Source organism: Thrips palmi, unplaced genomic scaffold (genome assembly GCF_012932325.1).
Source record: "Thrips palmi isolate BJ-2018 unplaced genomic scaffold, TpBJ-2018v1 HiC_scaffold_16, whole genome shotgun sequence".
NCBI lineage: Eukaryota > Metazoa > Arthropoda > Insecta > Thysanoptera > Thripidae > Thrips > Thrips palmi.
In genome coordinates this window covers 5,034,428-5,053,385 of record NW_023144625.1, presented here as the reverse complement: position 1 = coordinate 5,053,385, position 18,958 = coordinate 5,034,428, and the positions used below count along the sequence as shown (strand labels likewise).

The 18,958-nt window shown below is 49.6% G+C and overlaps 1 protein-coding gene across 1 annotated transcript in view; it reads right to left on the bottom strand.

Moving 5' to 3' along the window:
* Window positions 1-118: 118 nt before the first annotated feature.
* The window catches only part of LOC117642648 (fatty acid synthase-like), a 36,693-nt gene continuing 17,853 nt past the window's right edge, over window positions 119-18,958 (bottom strand). Inside the window, exons 17-31 of the mRNA XM_034381060.1 lie at window positions 18,631-18,784; window positions 17,626-17,900; window positions 15,843-16,168; window positions 14,023-14,122; window positions 13,499-13,776; window positions 11,477-11,671; window positions 10,989-11,234; window positions 9,051-9,405; window positions 8,200-8,380; window positions 6,961-7,249; window positions 5,516-5,758; window positions 4,326-4,577; window positions 3,763-4,146; window positions 3,044-3,265; window positions 119-1,106 (exon numbers count right to left, since the gene is read on the bottom strand). Of these exons, the coding sequence (XP_034236951.1) occupies window positions 951-1,106; window positions 3,044-3,265; window positions 3,763-4,146; window positions 4,326-4,577; window positions 5,516-5,758; window positions 6,961-7,249; window positions 8,200-8,380; window positions 9,051-9,405; window positions 10,989-11,234; window positions 11,477-11,671; window positions 13,499-13,776; window positions 14,023-14,122; window positions 15,843-16,168; window positions 17,626-17,900; window positions 18,631-18,784 (3,656 nt within the window). The 3' untranslated portion in view covers window positions 119-950. The remainder of the gene's footprint in view (window positions 1,107-3,043; window positions 3,266-3,762; window positions 4,147-4,325; window positions 4,578-5,515; window positions 5,759-6,960; window positions 7,250-8,199; window positions 8,381-9,050; window positions 9,406-10,988; window positions 11,235-11,476; window positions 11,672-13,498; window positions 13,777-14,022; window positions 14,123-15,842; window positions 16,169-17,625; window positions 17,901-18,630; window positions 18,785-18,958) is intronic.

The following is an 18,958-nucleotide window of genomic DNA, read 5'->3' as shown; positions in this document are numbered from 1 at the left end:
CACCCGAATATAATGGGTGTACATGGCAGACCAAGAGGACAAATCTGTCCATCAACATTGTAACGTGCTCCATGCTGCAACAGACACACTTTGCAACTCAAATAGCCGGACTCAATACCTTCATCAAAATAAAGCATTTTTATTTATTTTTTTATTTTTTCAAAATAACATTGAAAGTAAATTAATTCCGTTTCACGCTCACTCTTCTTTCACAAACAAAGCCCTGACTGACGACATCCATGAAACTTTATTATTATTATTTTTACATACACTATTACTTATGTTACACAGGCACTTTTACTACCCTCACAGGAGGGTCTCAAGCTTTTTTCCGTCAAACGGCTACCATTCGTTGCAGCCCAATCTGACGGCGGACGGCCGCCCGGCAGTCTCTGTCGCGAAGGGTGGCGGTACTGTGCGCCCGCGGTGGGACGGCAAGGGAGCGGCGTAGAGATTTTGCGCTTATAAACTCTTTTAATGGGGGATTCCTTGAGAGAGAGTAAACGTTGACACAATGTCACTGGCAAAACTGAAGCGAGTTGTACGCTTTATTCAAGCCTAAAACCACGCTCGAAGACTAAACGCTTGAAGAAGCCTAGAGAAGAAATCATCCCATGAATATAGGCGGGAGAGGTGCGAAATAAAAAACTACGAACTCACAAGTACACTGTTTGGACTGTACTCACGAGTGCACTCTCACGAACGTGTCGTACCCAGCTATTTCCATAGGAACTTAGATGTGTAAACTCTGTAAAAAGTGATCGGAATTTTACCATACAGTGGTCTAGCAAAATTCCTACAATTCCCATACACCTAGATGTGAACTAGTTGAAACGAAACTGATAATATTTTTTGTGAAACATACAAAAATGTTGACACGCTTACTAATGCGCACAGACGTCAATTCGTTATTGAGAAAGAACTCAGTACGAGTCGAGAGTGTGGGGGCACTAGTAGTTGGCGGCGAGGGGAATGGGGCGCCGCTGTCGCATGTTGGTGCGCCCCACGTGCACGCCCGCGCTGATGGCCGTGCCCGCCTGCCGGGGCGCCGCGAGCGTGTCCTCCATCGAGGGGAGCAGCGCGTGGGTGCGCACCTCGGACACCACCTGCAGCAACAAACCAGTGAAAAGCTCCAAAAGCTCTGCCAATTTTACAGAGACACGGGCCCGATGCGACACCCTCACTTAGCTGCTCCACAAATCGATCTACCTGGGGAGCATGCGAGGGGTGAACCCCAGTGGGTACTCATGTGTACACGTGTCCTCATCCGGACTCATGTACTCATGTGTACACCACAACGCCGAGTGATTCACCCCTTGGAGCATGCCTGCACACACTAAATGTTATGTACAATTTTGTACGAGACATCACAGTTTTTTTGTGCACTTGCACGAAAAACTGCGCATATTTCCCCAATTTTGTACAAAATCGCGTACAAATCTGTACGAAAATTTCGTGTGCACAAGAAGCTGTGCGACGTCTCGTACAAAATTTGTACAAAAATATTAAGTGTGCAAGCGCGCTAAAATCATTTTAAAAGCATTGTTGTATATGAACTAAGAGCTAAATTGTGCACAAATGTGGACAAATATGTCCGTAATGAAGTTCACAAGAAAGTCCATAAAAAAACGTTAACGCTAACGCTAACGTGAAAGCAGATGATACTAATGAGAATGTTTACTTAAATGTGTGATGTTTTTATCTCCACTATTAGTAGAAAAATTTGACGATGATGAGTGACATTTTGTGAATTAATTTGAAAGAGTAAACACTCGGAACTGTTCATTTGACAAATTTCTTACGCATAATAATTCACGAAAATGTAAATATTATTTTAACTTTTGGATGTCCTAACGTGCCATTGTTTTGTGTTAAACATGTTCGCAATGTCGGTGGGACACTCATATGTCGGATACCACTTGTGTTGGGTATCATTTTCGTTGTTTCAAAGCGAGGATGCACAATTTGGTGGCTAATCACATGAATACTCCACACCCGTAAAAGTTGTTTTCGGTACTAGGGCGGGATGCCTCGCCGGACGCAGCGTGCCAGCCTCATCTCCAAGCAGGGCCGGCCGGCCGCGGCCTGCGACACCCGAACCCGAGACGCTCAAGATAAGCATGAGTGGCGTGCACTGCCGACTGCCGGCGCGCCGCTTCTCGAGAGGGGCAGGGGTTCGGGGGGGCGCTGCACTATGCGTTCTACGCACTCAAGGTTCAAGTGGGTGTGTGTGTGTTTGGACTGTTGCGGGGTGTGGCGGGGCGCGGTGGACGTGGCGTCTCGGCAGAGGAAGGGGCGCGGGGGGCTGCTGCGCGATGCGTGCTATACCAGTGTCTCGTGACGAGAGGAAGGGGAGCGGCATAGCGCGCAACGTGAGGGACGCACTTTATGAGAACTAGATAACTGGGTGTCGAGGTTCTACGCGCGCTCAACCCGAGCCCCCGCAGGCGCCCCGATTCATTGTGCGGCGCGCGGCGCGGCGCGGCGCGACGGCGCGGCACGCTGAGGGCCCTCCGCTCATATTCTTCTTGGCAGGCCAGCCAGCCGCTGCCTTGCCAGCGAGGCGCTCGACCTCTTCTAGGCTTGCTAGTCACGCAACGAGGCAACTGCTGCCTGGCTAGCCGGAAACTCGGTACTCTCTGCACGAGAGTACAAGCACGCTGATACGTGAACGTATCATCTGCTAAAAAGTCTGTAGCAAATTCAAGAAATATGTCCTTAAGCTATTGACTTTCTTTGTCCCCAAGGTCTGGAGGCAAAGTGATGCGTCCTTCCGATGGGCAAATTTGTGGACAGCTATACATTGAATTGTTTAAAAGCCATGGAAAGTTATGTGTACATTTGGTAACGCTTAAAAACGTTTCCACTTTGGTTGCAATATTGTCCCTAGAATTTGTTCATATGCATTTTTGCGTCCGATCATGAGCAAAGTGGTGCATAAGCATTCACAATAATTGTTCTGAGCCAGTTGAACATCTGCATTGTTCCTGATTCTGTGAACAAATAAATGTCCATTGATAGTGTGCATGAAAGCTGAGCCTACCTCCGTGACTGTGGGCGACTCGAGGTGGTAGGGCTGCTTGCTGATAAGGGTGACGGCCACCTTGGGGTCGAGGGGGCCTCGGCGCGCGGGCTGGTAGTCGACGAGGCCCTGGACGCGCCGGTGCACGCAGTCCAGGGCCGCCTCCAGCACGGCGTCGTCGCGGCCCAGCGCCTCCCGGACCTGCGCCGGCCAGGAGGACGCGCGGCAAACGCGTTCCTCGGCCTGCAAACACACCCAGCACGTGGAGGGGGTGGTAAGGGAGAGTGGGGCGATTCGTAACAAATCCGTTTATTAGTTTAAGTGGAGGGAGCAGAGGAAAATCTGAGTATGGACCCTCTCTTTCGTTTTAAGTAGAGGGTCTTTGAACAATCGAAGCGGATGTGATCGGTGCTCAGGTATAAGTTTGGAGGGAGTCTGAAATATAGGGTACACCGAAAACAGCTAGGCAAATCTTAGATTTTGAGTTCCAGGAAGTTTCTGTCTGAGGCTCCCCAGCTATGAATCACCATCAAAGTACCGTTGGGGCCTTGAAGCGAGCGTGACCCCTTTATAATGTAACTTGCACGATTTTGAGCATACGTGGAATTTGCATGCGTAAAAATGCACAAATTTAAGCAAATGCGAGCACAAATTTATGCAAAACGTCACATTAGTTTAAAATTATGCATCACCGCGAACAGAATTCAAATTGTAAAACATTTAGCGTGACGCCTGCCCACCTTGCGGTCCAGCTTGAGGAGGTACTTGAGCAGGGCGGTGGCCAGCCCGCCCGGCTGGCTCTGCAGGGGCCTGACGGCGGCCTGCATGGCGTTGGTCGAGGCGTCCAGCAGGAAGGCGGTCACGTGGCAGCCGCGGCGCTGCGCCAACACTCGCGCCACCTCCAGGGCGACGCAGCCGCCCCAGCCGCGGCCCGCCACGGTGTAGGGGCCGCTGGGCTGCGCGCGCTCCACGGCCTCGGCCACGGCGGCCGCCGCCTCCTCCACGGTCGACGCGCCGCGCGGCGGAGACACCACCACGGCCGAGGCGTACATGTAGCGCGCCACGGAGCTCAGCTCCCTGGCCGGCGAGTCGCCCAAGCCGGCCACCAAGAACACGGGCGGCACCTGACGAGGACGAGGCGTGCAGAACCATGTGGTTAGGTTAGGTTGTTGCTTGTATGTTCAAAATACTTCGTAAGGTTTTAAGCGTGTAAGGTTTGAAGCGTGTTGATCGTGAAATCAGATTCACTTTCCGTGTAGACTTGCTACGGATTCCGCCATTCCAATTAACACAGCGCGCGAACCTCCTTGTTCCGGCGGTCCTTGGAGCCGCCGCCGATGAGGGACGGCAGCACGCGCGTGGCCACGCCGTCCTGCAGGGCCTGGCCCAGCCTGCGCAGCGCCTCCACCGAGTCGGGCAGCAAGTCCGACAGCGCGCCGCCGCCGAGGCCGCCGTCATTCCTGCCGGGGCTGCCGGCGTGGTGGGCACCGTCCGCCGCCGCCATCTGCATCGCCTCCACCGTGTGCACGCCGGAGTCGCTCGCGCAGCGCAGGGCCTGCAGGAAGCCAAGGCGGCCGTCAAAAACGGACCCCGCGAATGCACTGCCGAATGTGTGCTTAGGACTGTATACTCAAGACGATTGGTACAGAGAGACAGTTTTGGGGTAAATAGAAACAATTCTGGGGTAAGAAAAAACAATTTCGGGGTAAATAGAAGCAATCTTGGGGTAAAAAGAGACAATTTTGGGGTAAATTGAGGCAATTTTGGGGTAAATTGAGGCAATTTTGGGGTAAATTGAGACAGTTTTAAAGAAACTTGAGGCTTACTCCAAACCCCCAGACTATAATTCGGTAGTTTAAGATCATGTGTCTTAAATCACTCAGGCAAAAACTAAACTGACGCGTAGTGTTCAGGCGTTATCAATTTACGCTTGAAATCAAGCGTAACAGGCTCACCCGCCAAGATTCCCCCTATCTAAATGCATAGGGGAGTTCCAGGTGTATGCTTCCTTTCAAGCGTAACGTCTTCAAGCGTAACTTTATGCTTGACTCCAGCAAAGAGTTACGCTTTAGATTTACCAGTGAAACTATCTCAAAATACCCCAGTTTACGGTACTTCGCTGTGGGGGAGTATAATTGAAAGCACGCTCCTATAGAATTCTGAAACAACCAGGAATTTCAGAACCACTTACTGTTAGTTAACTTCTGCCTAATCTTGTCTGAAATTTCTTGACGGCAGGAAAAAGATAGCTTTATTCCCCTGCAAGAAGGCAACATTTTCAATGTCTCTTTCTGAGCCTGTCTCTGAGAGCGCTCTTTCCAAGTACAGTCCCTCAGTCCCTCTAGAGCACACATCACTGTAAAAAAATTCCATACTTTTGTACGGAAAATGTGCAGACGAAAATGGTACGGAAGTACGGAAAATTCCACACCTCTGCATTTCAAATGTGGAGTTGTCCACGTTTGGTTTTACAGTGCGCGGACGCTCGCTCACCTCGGCCAGCGGCACGGTGCGCACGTCCGTGGGGAGGTCCCCGATGACGGCGAGCACGCCGGGCAGGCCGTCGTCCTTGCGACGCCGCACCACGTCCAGGAGCGCGCCCAGGTCCTGCTTGCCCTCCGCCAGCGCCACCAGCGTGCAGCGCGGCGCGCGCGTCGCCGCGTCCAGCGCACGCACGCGCTCGGCGGGCTGCTCCAGAGTCACCACCAGCCCCAGGGGCGACTGCCGGCCGGCCGCCTGCGGGGAGGAGGGAAGGAAGAGCAAAATCAAATGCACTGAAAATAGAAAGGTCAGACTTTTGACCCCTATAAGGGTCTTACTGAAATGTACGACCTAAAAAGGGTCATACTGAAATGTAAGGCCGAAAAAGGGTCATACTTCGATGTATGACCGAAAAATGGTCATACTTTATAGTAGGATGATATATCCCCAAGCTAAACAATAGACGGTCTCGCTGATGTCTGACCTTCTTTTTGGTCATACATTTAAGTATGACCCTTTTTCGGTGATACATTTGTGCATGACCGTTTTTCGGTCATTCTTTTCGTATCACCGAAAATCGGTCATATGTCTCACGCTTCGAATTTCAGTGTGGGGTGCTTTGTAGGGTATTTTGGGGGGGTTTACACTGTAGATATTACACGATGGTAAAATCCATGGTCACATTCTTGTTTCATGGCCAATTTTACACGAAGTGACCAAATTTAGCCATCTACCATGAAAAGGGTAAAATCAGGCCAAAATACCCGAATTCGTGATTGCTCAAGTTAAGCTTAAATAAGCCATATCTCGGCCTATAACTTTTTTTTTTGGAACTAATATTTCGGGTTTAGGCTGTCCTTTAGTTAGTTTCGCCCTTTCGCTCTGAAATCGTTTTCATTCTTTACGAGGGAAAACAGCTTGAATTTTGGCGAACTTTTCCCGTGAAATAACGTGAACTAACGATGAAATAACATCGGAATGACGTCGTGAAAACTTGAACGTGAAATGGTAACCTGTCCCGATACCCGGGAGGCGCAGGGGACAGCTTACCAGGGGCCGGGCAGGGGGGCCGGCCGACCCGGGACCGGGCGAGGGGGTTAACACTCGTGTAATACCCTGTACACAAAAAACGGTGTATTACGCGTAATACACGTAATTGTAATACCATTTTTGGGCCAAATGTGCCAAATTTTGGCATTTTAGTGCCAATACACGTGTAATGTCCCCGTAATACCCTGTAATACCGCATAATACCGAGTACTCTGTACACGATTTCTTCGAGTGTTTACCCCCTCAGGACCGGGGATAGCCGGTAATGTCTCGGCGGCCGGTGGTGGTGGTGGGGATGTCTCTGGGACAGCTAACCAGTGGCCAAACCGGGACAGCTGACCAGAGGTGACTGTACAAAATTTTTCACTGTTGTTTGCTCCTTGCCTTGTAATCATTCTGGTGCCTACCTCGACGAGCTGCTGTGGGCCGGCAGGCTGCAGCGCGCGCACCGTGGCGCCGTAGTGCGCGGCGAGCTGGGCCGAGCGACGCGCCAGCCACGCGCTGGCCGCGCCGACCGCCGTGCTGGGGGCCAGGCTGACGTCCCTGGCGCCGATGGACAGCAGCCACTCAGCCAGGGACACGGCCTTGGCGGCCGGGGCCACCACCAGGCAGCCGCGGCTCGCGTCCAACGGCGGGGCGCTGCGGCCGTCCGAGGTCACGGACAGCACCACCTTGCCCGCGCCCTCCGCCACGCGCCTGCGCACACGTCCACAGTGAGACTGCTGGTGCAGTTAGACGACAGCGAGGCTGCTGGAAGTCAGTGAGACCGCTGCTGCAGCTAGACGACTGTGAGACTGCTGCTGCAGGCTGCATTTAGACGACAGTGAGACTGCTGCTGCAGGTTGCTGCGGTTAGACGACAGTGAGACTGCTGCTGCAGCTTGCTGCAGTTAGACGACAGTGAGACTGCGACTGCAGGCTGCAGTTAGACGTCAGTGAGACCGCTGCTGCAGCTAGACGACAGTGAGACTGCTGCTGCAGGCAGCATTTAGACGACAGTGAGACTGCTGCTGCAGGTTGATGCAGTTAGACGACTGTGAGACTGCTGCTGCAGGTTGCTTCAGTTAGACGACAGTGAGACTGCGGCTGCAGGCTGCAGTTAGACGTCAGTGAGACCGCTGCTGCAGTTAGACGACTGTGAGACTGCTGCTGCAGGTTGCTTCAGTTAGACGACAGTGAGACTGCGGCTGCAGGCTGCAGTTAGACGACAGTGAGACTGCGGCTGCAGGCTGCAGTTAGACGTTAGTGAGACCGCTGCTGCAGCTAGACGACAGTGAGACTGCTGCTGCAGGCTGCATTTAGACGACAGTGAGACTGCTGCTGCAGGTTGCTGCAGTTAGACGACAGTGAGACTGCTGCTGCAGGCCAAGCTGCAGGCTGCAATCTGTCCCGTGAAGCGGATGAAGGAGCTACTCGGTCTGGAGAAACAAAAACCTGTTGGCAGGGAAAAACTGAAACGCAACAACTCAATGATGCAAACAGATATTCGTCAAAAACCCATAAGCACGAACCAATTGTGAAAAAATTCAAAAGTTTCAGATCACCTTGTGGAGAGTTTTTGAGACAAAATTCAAATTACAACGAATATGACGTCAAGTTCGTTGAAGAACACTGGACAGCAACACAGGAAAGCACTTGGATACGTGCCTCTGCGACCCGGCCAGCGTGTGCAGGGGAGCCGCGTGGAAGGGCAGGGGCCGCACGGTGCCGTCCTCGATGGCGGCGCGCACCACTTCCTGCACGCGTCTCTTGGTGTCCTGGCGCGCCTTGAGCGGCCAGTCCCAAGCCAAGGAGTACGCCGAAACGTTGAGGAGGAAGTTGGACAGACCTGCACGACATACAACAGAATGGTGCGCGACGAAGTATTTTTATTGCGAACTTACAGTATGCTACAGATACTTGGTTATCACAAGCTACTTTTGTCTGTAAAGCCCAAAATAGTTAGTCAGGTCAGAGTGCGTCTCTACATTTCTGAGCGAGAAACCCTCGGATCTATTTCCCTTTTGATTTCTGATATTCGAGAAGGCTTACAGCACTTTCATTCCAGGAACGTAACATCACGTAGGAACGAGTGTGACAAAATGTCACGTTCCTTTAAGCATTGTCTCACATTCGTCTAAATGTGCGTAAGCTTATTTATGGCCGATTCACAGCCAAACGAATGTGACAAATGCTCAAAGGAACGTGACATTTTGTCAAATTAGTTTCAACGTGATGTCACGTTCCTGGAGTGAGAATGAGACCACGATGAACTCGATGCGTCCTAATAGAATAATCCTAACTATCAGAGCAGATCCAAGACAATCCTAACTGCCAGAGCAAAGACAATCTCAACTGTCAGTGCAGATTTAGAAGCATCATAACTGCAGAGGTACCTAATCTAATAGTGTTCATGAATTGACATTATCAGTCAAGATTGTCTTGGATCTACTCTGGCGGTAAAGATGATTTTATTAGGACGCGTCGAACTCTGCCATTTTCCTTGACCGTGTGCTCACCCACGCTGCTGCCAACATCCGTGAGGCCGGCACCCACGTGTACCAGGCGGCTGAACTTGTTCATGATGCCGAAGACGCTCTTGAAGGCCTCGCCGCCGCCCTGCGTCAGCGCCACGTCCACGCAGCCCCTGGCGCCGAAGCGGCTGGCCAGCGCGGCCGGGAAGTCCCTGGCGGTGCCGACGACCGTGTCCAGCGCGGCGTGGGGGAACTGGGCGCGCAGGGCGGCCTCCTCCTGGCGGTCCTTGACCGTGGCCACCACGCGGCACTGCGCGCGCAGCAGCAGCGCGATGGCGGCGTGGCCCAGCGCGGAGGCGCCGTCCACCACCAGGGCGCGCTCCCCGCGCCGGACGAACAGCTGTCAACGGACACGGCGTGAGAATCCCAGTAAATCCAAAACTCAGTTTCTGGGGCGTTTTCTTTCACCCAGAATCTAGGAAGACATGAATCTGTTTTTAAGTGTCACAGCCCCCGAGGCGCGTGAAACAAGCCTCTGGAAACACCATGACAGTTTTCGAACCGTCATCCCACCAGAAACTGGGATGTCATGATGTCCACCTGCTCAATTTGGTGGTAATGGTGCGCGACCTCTGTTAGAAAAGCTACCGGAATCTTTCACTATCGACTTGGGGTTTAAGCGTCTTTTTTTGCCCTAGAAACTGGGTCTTGGTTTCACTGTGAACTTCTTAACGCGTCAAGAAGTTTGACAGATTTACCAAGACCATGATAAATGTGTCTTAAGGGGGCTCATACATGTTAAAAGCACTTTAAAAAAAAAAAAAAATTTTGATGTAGACGGATTAAGATTTTACAATTTCTGTGTTAAAATCCTTTTAGATAATTGAGTAAGCTTCATTTTGGCTTAAGGAAAAGTGACTTTGGACATTTTTTGGAGATTTAGTCGAAACGTTTAAAATTTTGCTTCTCGTAAGATTTTGTTCGCATACTTGCTCAGATCTGTGGGGAAAAAATCAGGGAGACTCATTATCAGTAGTGTCATAGAATTGACTAGAATGGGCTTTATATCTGCAATAGTTTTCAAGAAAAAAAAATAAAAACAATTTTTTGTTGAAAAATTTGTTTAAAAAATTGTTAAAAAAATTGTTTTTATTTTTTTTTGAAAAATATTGCAGATATAAAGCCCATTCTAGTCAATTCTATGACACTACTGGGGATGAGTCTCCCTGATTTTTTCCCCACAGATCTGAGCAAGTATGCGAACAAAATCTTACGAGAAGCAAAATTTTAAACGTTTCGACTAAATCTCCAAAAAATGTCCAAAGTCACTTTTCCTTAAGCCAAAATGAAGCTTACTCAATTATCTAAAAGGATTTTAACACAGAAATTGTAAAATCTTAATCCATCTACATCAAATTTTTTTTTAAAGAAGTGCTTTTAACACGTATGAGCCCCCTTAAGGCGGTACAGTGGTGAAAGGTGGTAAATTTACCGCCCTTAAAAAGGGTGCCCTTGGAAAGGCGGTAAAAAATGGATCCCGCCCGTAGAGGGCGGTAATTTTTTTTACCGCCTTCGTTACCATGCGCCTTTTAGGTTAGGTGAGGCCCTGGCGTCACTTTTCAAGATTTTTCTTAACAGTGTACACTTACACTCAATTAGTGTATAATTTTGGTCAAAGGCTGACCCCTGCAGAAGCAGCAGCCCGAGCCACCCCAGCCCACTGCAGGAAATAACCACAACAAAAGTACACAAATTTCTGGCAAATTTTTTATCAGGAATTTAGTGTACATTTGTTAGTGTACAACAATTGTTGTACAAAGTACAATGGAACCGGCATGAGGAGTGCTGTGCAGTCCAGGGCTCGTTGTGGTTAGTACAAATCTCGTTGTACTTTCTACAATCCCTGTTGTACTTTTATTGTACACTTTGTGTTGTACTTTTGTTGTACTATCCACACTTTTTCTAGCAGTGCCCCGCACCAACCTGCTGGTGCAGCGCGTGCGCGGCCGTGGCGTAGGCGAGCGGCACGGTGGCGGCGGCCTCGTCGGCCCAGCCGGGCGGCACGGCCCACTCCAGCACGGCGTCGGGCTGCAGCGGCCCCGCGCTCGACGCGCACACGCCCATCACGCGCACGCCGGCCGCGCGCACGCCCGCGTAGTCCAGCAGCCCCACGGCCGTGCGCCCGTCCTCGGCCGCGTCACTGTAAGGGTTGACGCCCAGGCACCGGACCTGCAGCAAGGAGAAATAACTTTGAGTTCCAGTGTACGAATTTCTGAAATCCACACAAATTTTGGATGAATTTCAATGAAGTGCAGCCAAATTTCATTGAATATCAGTAGAAATTCACTGATTTTTGAAGAACTTCTATGAGTTTCGCTAAAGTTTCATGAACTTTGAAGAAATTTGACTAAAATCCGAGATTGTCCATGAATTTTAGTGCGCAATTTCTATTGGAGTTGTTTTCCCTTGACCTGCAGGCTGTCCATGTGCAGTTGCCGGGTGCGCTGCAGGCGCGGCCCGTCCTCGCCGCCGCCGCTCAGGTTGGCCAGATGCACGCGCGGCAGCCAGCCCCAGCGGCCGCCCTGCAGGATGTTGACGCGCAGCCCCAGGCGCAGCTGCGCCGCGTACATGGGCGTGTCCAGGGCGAAGGGGGGCGCGCCGGCGTCCTGTGTGCGAGTCAAGGGTTTTAGTTTCACAGCAGACAGAAAAAGAGTCCGCACTGAGAAAACCTTACAAACTATTTTGGGCCTTACAAAGAAAAGTAGTTTGAATAACAAAGTATTTTGAGCATTACGTAAGCTTACAAAGAAAATACTTCGTAATTTACGAACTATTTCTTCGTATAACAGGGTATTTTAGTTTGTTATATGTATGCTCAAAATACTTCGTAAGGTCTTAAGGGTGCGGATTTCCCTGGAAGCCCACCCTGGAAAAAAGAACTGTTTAGCCAGGGTGCGCCTGGGAAACCCGGACACTGTTAAGGGAGGGTGGGGTACAATGGGACGCTTTTTTTGTTTTTGGCCTAGATCCGAGACCGTTGGAGCTAGAATGTCTCCCGACAGCTCAAAATGTTCTTCGTTTATTTATCTATAACTTTTATTTCAACAAAAAATTGATTCTACGGCATTTTTGGTCTGTGGAGACATTTTGCCAAAGAGCGTCACCTGTCTCATTGTGCCCCGGGCTGGGGCACAATGGGACAGCTTCGGGGCACATTGGGACACACCCTTATATAAGCTAAAAATAAAGCGAAGGAGCATTAAAAAAATTGTGGGCAATAGGTTTTGATCTATTTTCGTCACGAACTATTTTAAAAAAGAACTAACGTTACTGGTTGCCTTTAAAAAAAAAATACCGGAGTAAGATGTGTAACAAATAAATAATGTGCAGTGTTAAATACAATAAAAAGCACAAAAGAAATGTGTGATGCCAAAATTCTTATGAATAACATAATTAACGTATGGTTTGGCTTCATTTATACGTAAACTACAACCAAAACTTGAAAGCCCTTTGATTAACACGTCCCATTGTGCCCCAAACGAGGGTGTCCCATTGTGCCCCGAACGACACGCTGGACTGGACACGCTCTAGCTCTTTAACCCCATAAGCCAGAGCGCCCAGACAAGTCTCGCTGAACCTCAAAAGACCAACGAACGCACTGGTGAACTCGCCACGAACGTGTGACAAATACTTTAAATGCTAGAGGAAAAACAAAATTCTCCGGTCTTGCTAGTTTTGCCTAGTTTTTCTTACATTCGCACTTTGCGTCGACCTGCCGAGAGAACGCTCAGTCGAATAGAGTTCCCGCCTTGTGAAACTAACATGGCAACTGCTGGCCTATAATCGAGCGTAACCCGCAGATCCTACGAACACCGCAAGGTGGCTAATTTGACAGTGTCCCATTGTGCCCCGTGTCCCATTGTACCCCACCCTCCCTTACTTGCCGTGTTCGAATCGAATCCGAGGGGTGCCTCACTTCGTTTGCCCCTAGCTCCCGCGCTAACTCCACTCTCCAAATTTGGCATGCCCTCGAACCTCGAACTGGGCGCTTCTGTCGCCTTGCTCTGTTCTACATTGTAGGGCGCCAAATGGTTGCATTTGGCGTATAATTTGATTCCGTTCAAATCCATCCTGATTCCATTAGAATCTGTCCTGACTCGATTCGAACCCAACCTAATTCGGTTCGAATCCAACCTAATTCGGATCGAATCCAACCTAATAAGGTTTGAACCCATCCTGATTCGATTCGAGATCATCCTGATTCGATTCGAATCCAACCTGATTCGTTTCGAACCCGTCCTGATTCGTTTTGAACCCATCCTGATTCGATTCGAACCCATCGCTGATTCGATTCGAATCCATCCTGATTCAATTCGAATCCATCCTGATTCGATTCCATAATCCACCCTGATTCAATTCGAATCCATCCTGATTCGATTCGAATCCATCCTGATTCGATCCAAACCCATCCTGATTCGACGCTCCTTCCCCACCTGCAGGAACACGCAGTGCGCGCGGTGGCCGCCAGGGGCCGCTGCCAGCGTGCTGAGGACGTCGGGCACGGCCAGCATGGGCACGCCGCGGAACACGAGGTAGGCCTCGCCGGTGCGGCAGAGCAGCAGGCGCTCCAGCGGCAGCGCGGCCTCGCCGCCCTCCACGTGCAGCACCTCGCTGCCCAGGTCCACGGCCTCGGCGTGCTTCAGCAGCGCGTACCGCCGCCCGCCCTGCCGCACGCTCAGCAGCAGCCGCAGCTCGGGGGGAGGGGAGAAGCCTGGCGACAAAGCGGCGTGGTGCACTGCCAATTCCCCACACTGATAAAAGTCCAGCCGTTTTAGAATGGAAAATTTGCGCAAAGTTTAAAAATAATCATTGATGTTCGCAAACGGCAAATCACTGAGTTAGAAGAAAAAAAGATAATTCTGGAACAAAAATATACTGCTTTAACGGAAAACACAAAAATACGAAAATGATGAGAAAAATCCGTTTGAAAACAAGAATTAAGTGTTTACAGCCCTACCTGGCGGCAGCTCGGCCAGCAGGAGGCCGCGTTGGCGGCGCACGGCATCCAGGGTGGCGCTGTCCACCACGTCGGCCGCGCTGCCCACGCGAACATGCAGCTGGAAGCAGAGGCAGTGCCGGTGTTTCGTGTGACCCCCCAAAGGATTCCTCAGTGGGAGAGCAATCCATTGGTGGGGATCACGGTTCGAGTACCATAAAGCGACTCTGGAGTTCAAAACGCGTCTCGAATTTCGGCCGCCTCCACCGGTTGCCTGGCCTTGAGCTGTAGAAATGCCATTATTTTTTAGAGTGAGGGGTCACCAATCTGGTAATCATGGAGACATACTAAGTAGGGGAGTCGCAAGGTCTGGTGACACTGTACACTTCTTACCCACTTGACGGGTCTGTGGGTGCACCTATCGCCATGGTTTTGGTACCCACGTAATCCTGAAGAATCGAGGATTGACGACGTTTAATTTTTTTGATCGAAATGGGCCTTTGAACTTGGCTGGACTCGGAAACAGGCTCCCGTACCAGCTATCGAGATATTGTGGGAGTGAGACAGACAGCTATGGCGACTTTCTTAACCACTTTGCGCCGACACTGCGGTGTGGTCGGGGTTGATGAATGTTTTTATGATAACATATAATGCTATAGAAGAACGACTTTTGGTCTGATTTTCTAAAAACAGCTTATTTCAAATGCTCAGAGGTTATATCGGACCTCTCTCTCTCGCAGGATCGCTCGAGACCTAGTACCGCCGAGCGCCACCTTGCGCCTCCCTAGCTTAGTATGTCTCCATGTGGTAATCGTGTACACTTCATCCGGTAATCATTGGTAATCACACGCCGAAACTGCAATTTCCGCAGTTTTTATAGGATTTTAAGGGTTTTTCTTATTAAGAACAAAAATGCTCTTATATGGCCAACATTATAGAGTTTTTGAGTATTATTGTATGTAGTCACTGGTTAGTAATCCTGTGTACACTCCTGAGCTGAGTGCTCTACAAATCGAAGAGCGTACATTGTATGCTCTAACTGGAGCATGCCTGCAAGCACGCTCTAGCTAGCGCATGCCTGCCAAGCATGCACTTACTAGTGCCAGGTGGTGGCAACGGCCTAGGAAGAGCGTGAAGCGATGCTCGCGCCGTCAGTGCAGAGGTTGCGCACTTGTTCGAGATTATGAAAACTAGACTGTGTTCTTCAAAACGCTTTGCACCGATGGAAAGGGCTTGAAATTTAGGGTGCATTAGGCTAATTGCTCTTCTCCAAACTCTCACCTTACCTGATATTAAGGTGCAGTGAAAACACCTAAAAACACGAGAAATCACAAAATTTAGGAAAAACTCGAATGCACCATGTTGATGTAAATTGTTCCACTCTTGTGTTCGGTTGAATTGGAAGTATCGGGCAGTCTACTAGGCCTAATGCACCCCAAATTTTGTGCTCTTTTGATATGTGCAAAGCGTTTTGCAATCAACGGGCTAGATCTTACAATCGAAGCAAAATAAGTAACCAATGCACCTGACTCGCGCATGGCTTCACGCGCTTCCTAGGCCGTTGCCGCCCCCTGCTAGTGCATACATGCCATGTACACGCTTCCTGATGCAGGCAACTCCCTATCCCTTATGCACAAGATGCATGCTTCAGTTAGCGTGTACATGGCATGTATGCAAGTAAGTGCAAGCTTGGCAGGCATGCGCCAGCGCGCCAGCTAGAGCGTGCTTGCAGGCATGCTCCAGTTAGAGCATACAATGTACGCTCTTTCGATTTGTAGAGTGGTGGACCCCTCGTCTGGCCCACAGTGCACCGGTCTCCTGCCCCAGTGTGTCGCACTCACGTCGGGCAGCTGCTGCTGCGCGGTCCTCGCCACGGCGTCCGGCAGCGCGCTGCGCCCCGCGACGGCCGCCACCAGCAAGGGGCTGCGGCCCTGCAGCGACGCGAGCTGCAGCGCCAGCGAGCACAGGTGCTCCAGGTCCTTGGCGGCGGCCTCCGCGTACGCGAGGAACGCCCTGGTCTGCACCAGGATGGGCGGGAAGGCGGCCGGCAGCGGCAAGGGCTGCGTGTCCACCTGCACCACGGCCAGGCGGCCGCGCGGCGAGCACAGGCTGACGCAGCGCCGCAGCAAGTCGAAGTGCAGCGCGTCCTGCGAGCCCGCCGGCAGCACTGGCGGCAACAAGGACAACCGTACCTTCACACATATATTCTTGTTAAGGGGGGACCCTGGTGAAAAAATCGCCAAAATTCCAATAAATTGTATTTTCAAAGTTCATAGATAAAAATGTGCATAGAAGGTTTCAGATTCAACAGGTTGAACACTTTTAAGCTAAGTGGGTAGTTTCTTTATCATTTGGAAGGAAATAACATTGAGATCAGTTGTTGTTGGCTTGTACGCTCAACTTCACAGCTTTGCTCAGTCGACAAAAAATTTTGTCGTAGAAAGACTTCCTGCGTTCCTGGTTGACACCTACATGAGTCGTCTTGCATGGACTCTGATCATTGATGACTTGTTGACAAATTTTAGTGACGGAATCTTGATATCAGCCCTACTTTTTTAAAAACACACCTAGAAGTTTGAAAAAAGGGAAAAAAATCACTTTTTTTTCAAATGTTAAAATTTGAAAACTCATATCTCAGGACAGAAGTTGAATTTGAAAATTCCGTCACTAAAATCTCTTCAATACATCTTTAGGATAACCCAAAAAAAATTTCAAGACTTTCCGTCCCAATGAAAGACGCAGGAAGATTTTTCCCCAACGCTCCAAAAAACACTAAAAAGCCACTTTTCTCAGAGACCGTTCAACATTTTGGATTGAATTTTGTTTTGGGAACTCACCATAATGAACCTAATAATTAAGCAAAGTTTCAACTTCCTGGGATTATTTTGAAGCCTACTTGAAAGTTTCACCAGGGTCCCCCCTTAAGCCAGAGCGAAAATAGCACACCCCTTTCAGAAAAGTTTTTCTGAGGTTGACACCCGGAAATGCGTCCTACTGGTAGTTTGAACCCTTCACTATCGCGGTAGTATTAGTGAGACTCAAATTAGGGAAATCTAGTCGAAAAACTCCTAAATACTTCGTACAAAAGCCCAATAATACAAGAATAATACCTACCTACCTATAACACTAGAATCCATAGTACAATCAAAAGCCGCATGTGTCGTGCATTTTGGCTTTAAAATAAAACTAAAAGTAAAATTATAGCTCAAGCAAGTTCAGCGATTTATAAATGTAAAGTAAGAGTATTTGGGGCTCAGGAGCGCGAGCCAAAATCCTAGTTTTCGCTTGTATTCTTCTTATTCTTCTCGTTTTAAACTCACTGACGGTTGTGAAGAAAACCATGAAAAATTACAGAATTATCTAAATATAATACTGGAAATAATACCCATAATACTCTATAATACCAATAATATATATAGCACTTCGTACACGGTTCAGCGGAGTCACCCCTTGAAAAATTTGAGAATTCAGACCAATTTTGTAAGACCTAGTGGTCTGATTTCCGATTTAAGACTTCTAAGTAAGCAAAAGAATATTCTTGGTATAGGTAAATCAAAACTCTTTTTCTCAGTGTAAGAAAGGTGTTTTCAGCAAGAACGCCCTGTCAATGAATGGTGAGGTCACCTTGCGCCGGCTCGAAGACGACCTTCTGGATGCGCTTGGGCACGTGCAGCTCGTGGCGCCCCTCGGACCGCTCCAGCGTCACCACCTGCAGCAGCGTCTCCAGCTGCAGCGCGCGGACCGCCTCGACGCACTGCTCGTCGTCCTCGCGGCTCGCGGTGCCGCCCAGCACGGCGCGCGCGCCCCGCTGCAGCCACGCCAGGCTGCGGTACGCGCCGCGGCACTGCAGGCCGCGACGGCCCAGCTCCTCGTACACGGCGTCCGCGTCCACCTGCGCCCTGCGACGCGAGGCTCGGCCATTAGCACACACGCAAGATCCTACACTCAAAAATTAACTGACATGTTCTTAGGACACATACTTCAGTGATCTACATCACTCAAAAATTCATACAGTGAACATTCTCTATATTGTGGCGGAAATTCTCTACATAGGGCCTGCGGTGGTACAGACGTGATGACTTACCTTTGAAAGGTCATTGCACCTTAAAGATATTCGGTCGAATTTAATCTTTATTATGAAGAAAAGCGCTCCATCTTAGATCACGAATAAAAGTCTGCGAAGCATCGCTTCGTAATACTAAGAAAACAAAGGCACTGTAAGATCCAGGAAAAATTGCTTCGTATCCTGAAGCAAATCCTTCGTCATAGGAAGCATTTCTTCATGATGGGAAGCCTACAATGCCTCCATTTTCTTCGTAGTTACAAAGCAAATGCTTCGTAGACTTTTTTGAGTGTTGGTGCAGCACTCTCAAAAGCTCATAAACTTTTCGCGGCCTTGCAGAGAAAAAATGTCACAACAAAGTATTTTGAGCATACATATTGTTGAAAAGAAAATACTTCGTAATTTACGAACTAATCTCTTATTTTAACACACTAAATACTTTGTACCTTACACTGTCAGACCTATTTGGCTATTGGTTTGAAGCTTACGTATGCTCAAAATACTTAGGAAGGTTCTATCCGTGAGCCTTCCATCGAAAGACGTTCCGAGTGCAAGCCGTGCCTTACCTGTCTTCGGGCGGGACTGCGGCGGCCGGGCCCAGGGGCGGCTCGTCGTGCTCCGAGATGACAACAGAGCGGCCAGTGCAGATCACGCGGTCCTTCACGCTCACCTCGAAGCGGCCGCTGCCTCGCTGCACCGACACGTACACCTTCGTCTCCCCTGCAACGCGAACACACGCTTATAGCTTTCCGAAGTATTTTGAGCATTTGATCCAGGAAGCGGAAGAAGGGAATAACTTGACTTATCCCCAAATTGAGTTTTTATTTTATTATTGTGCCGTAGAATGGTTTACATCATTACACCAAATTATTTGACTGAATTCCAAGCAGTTTA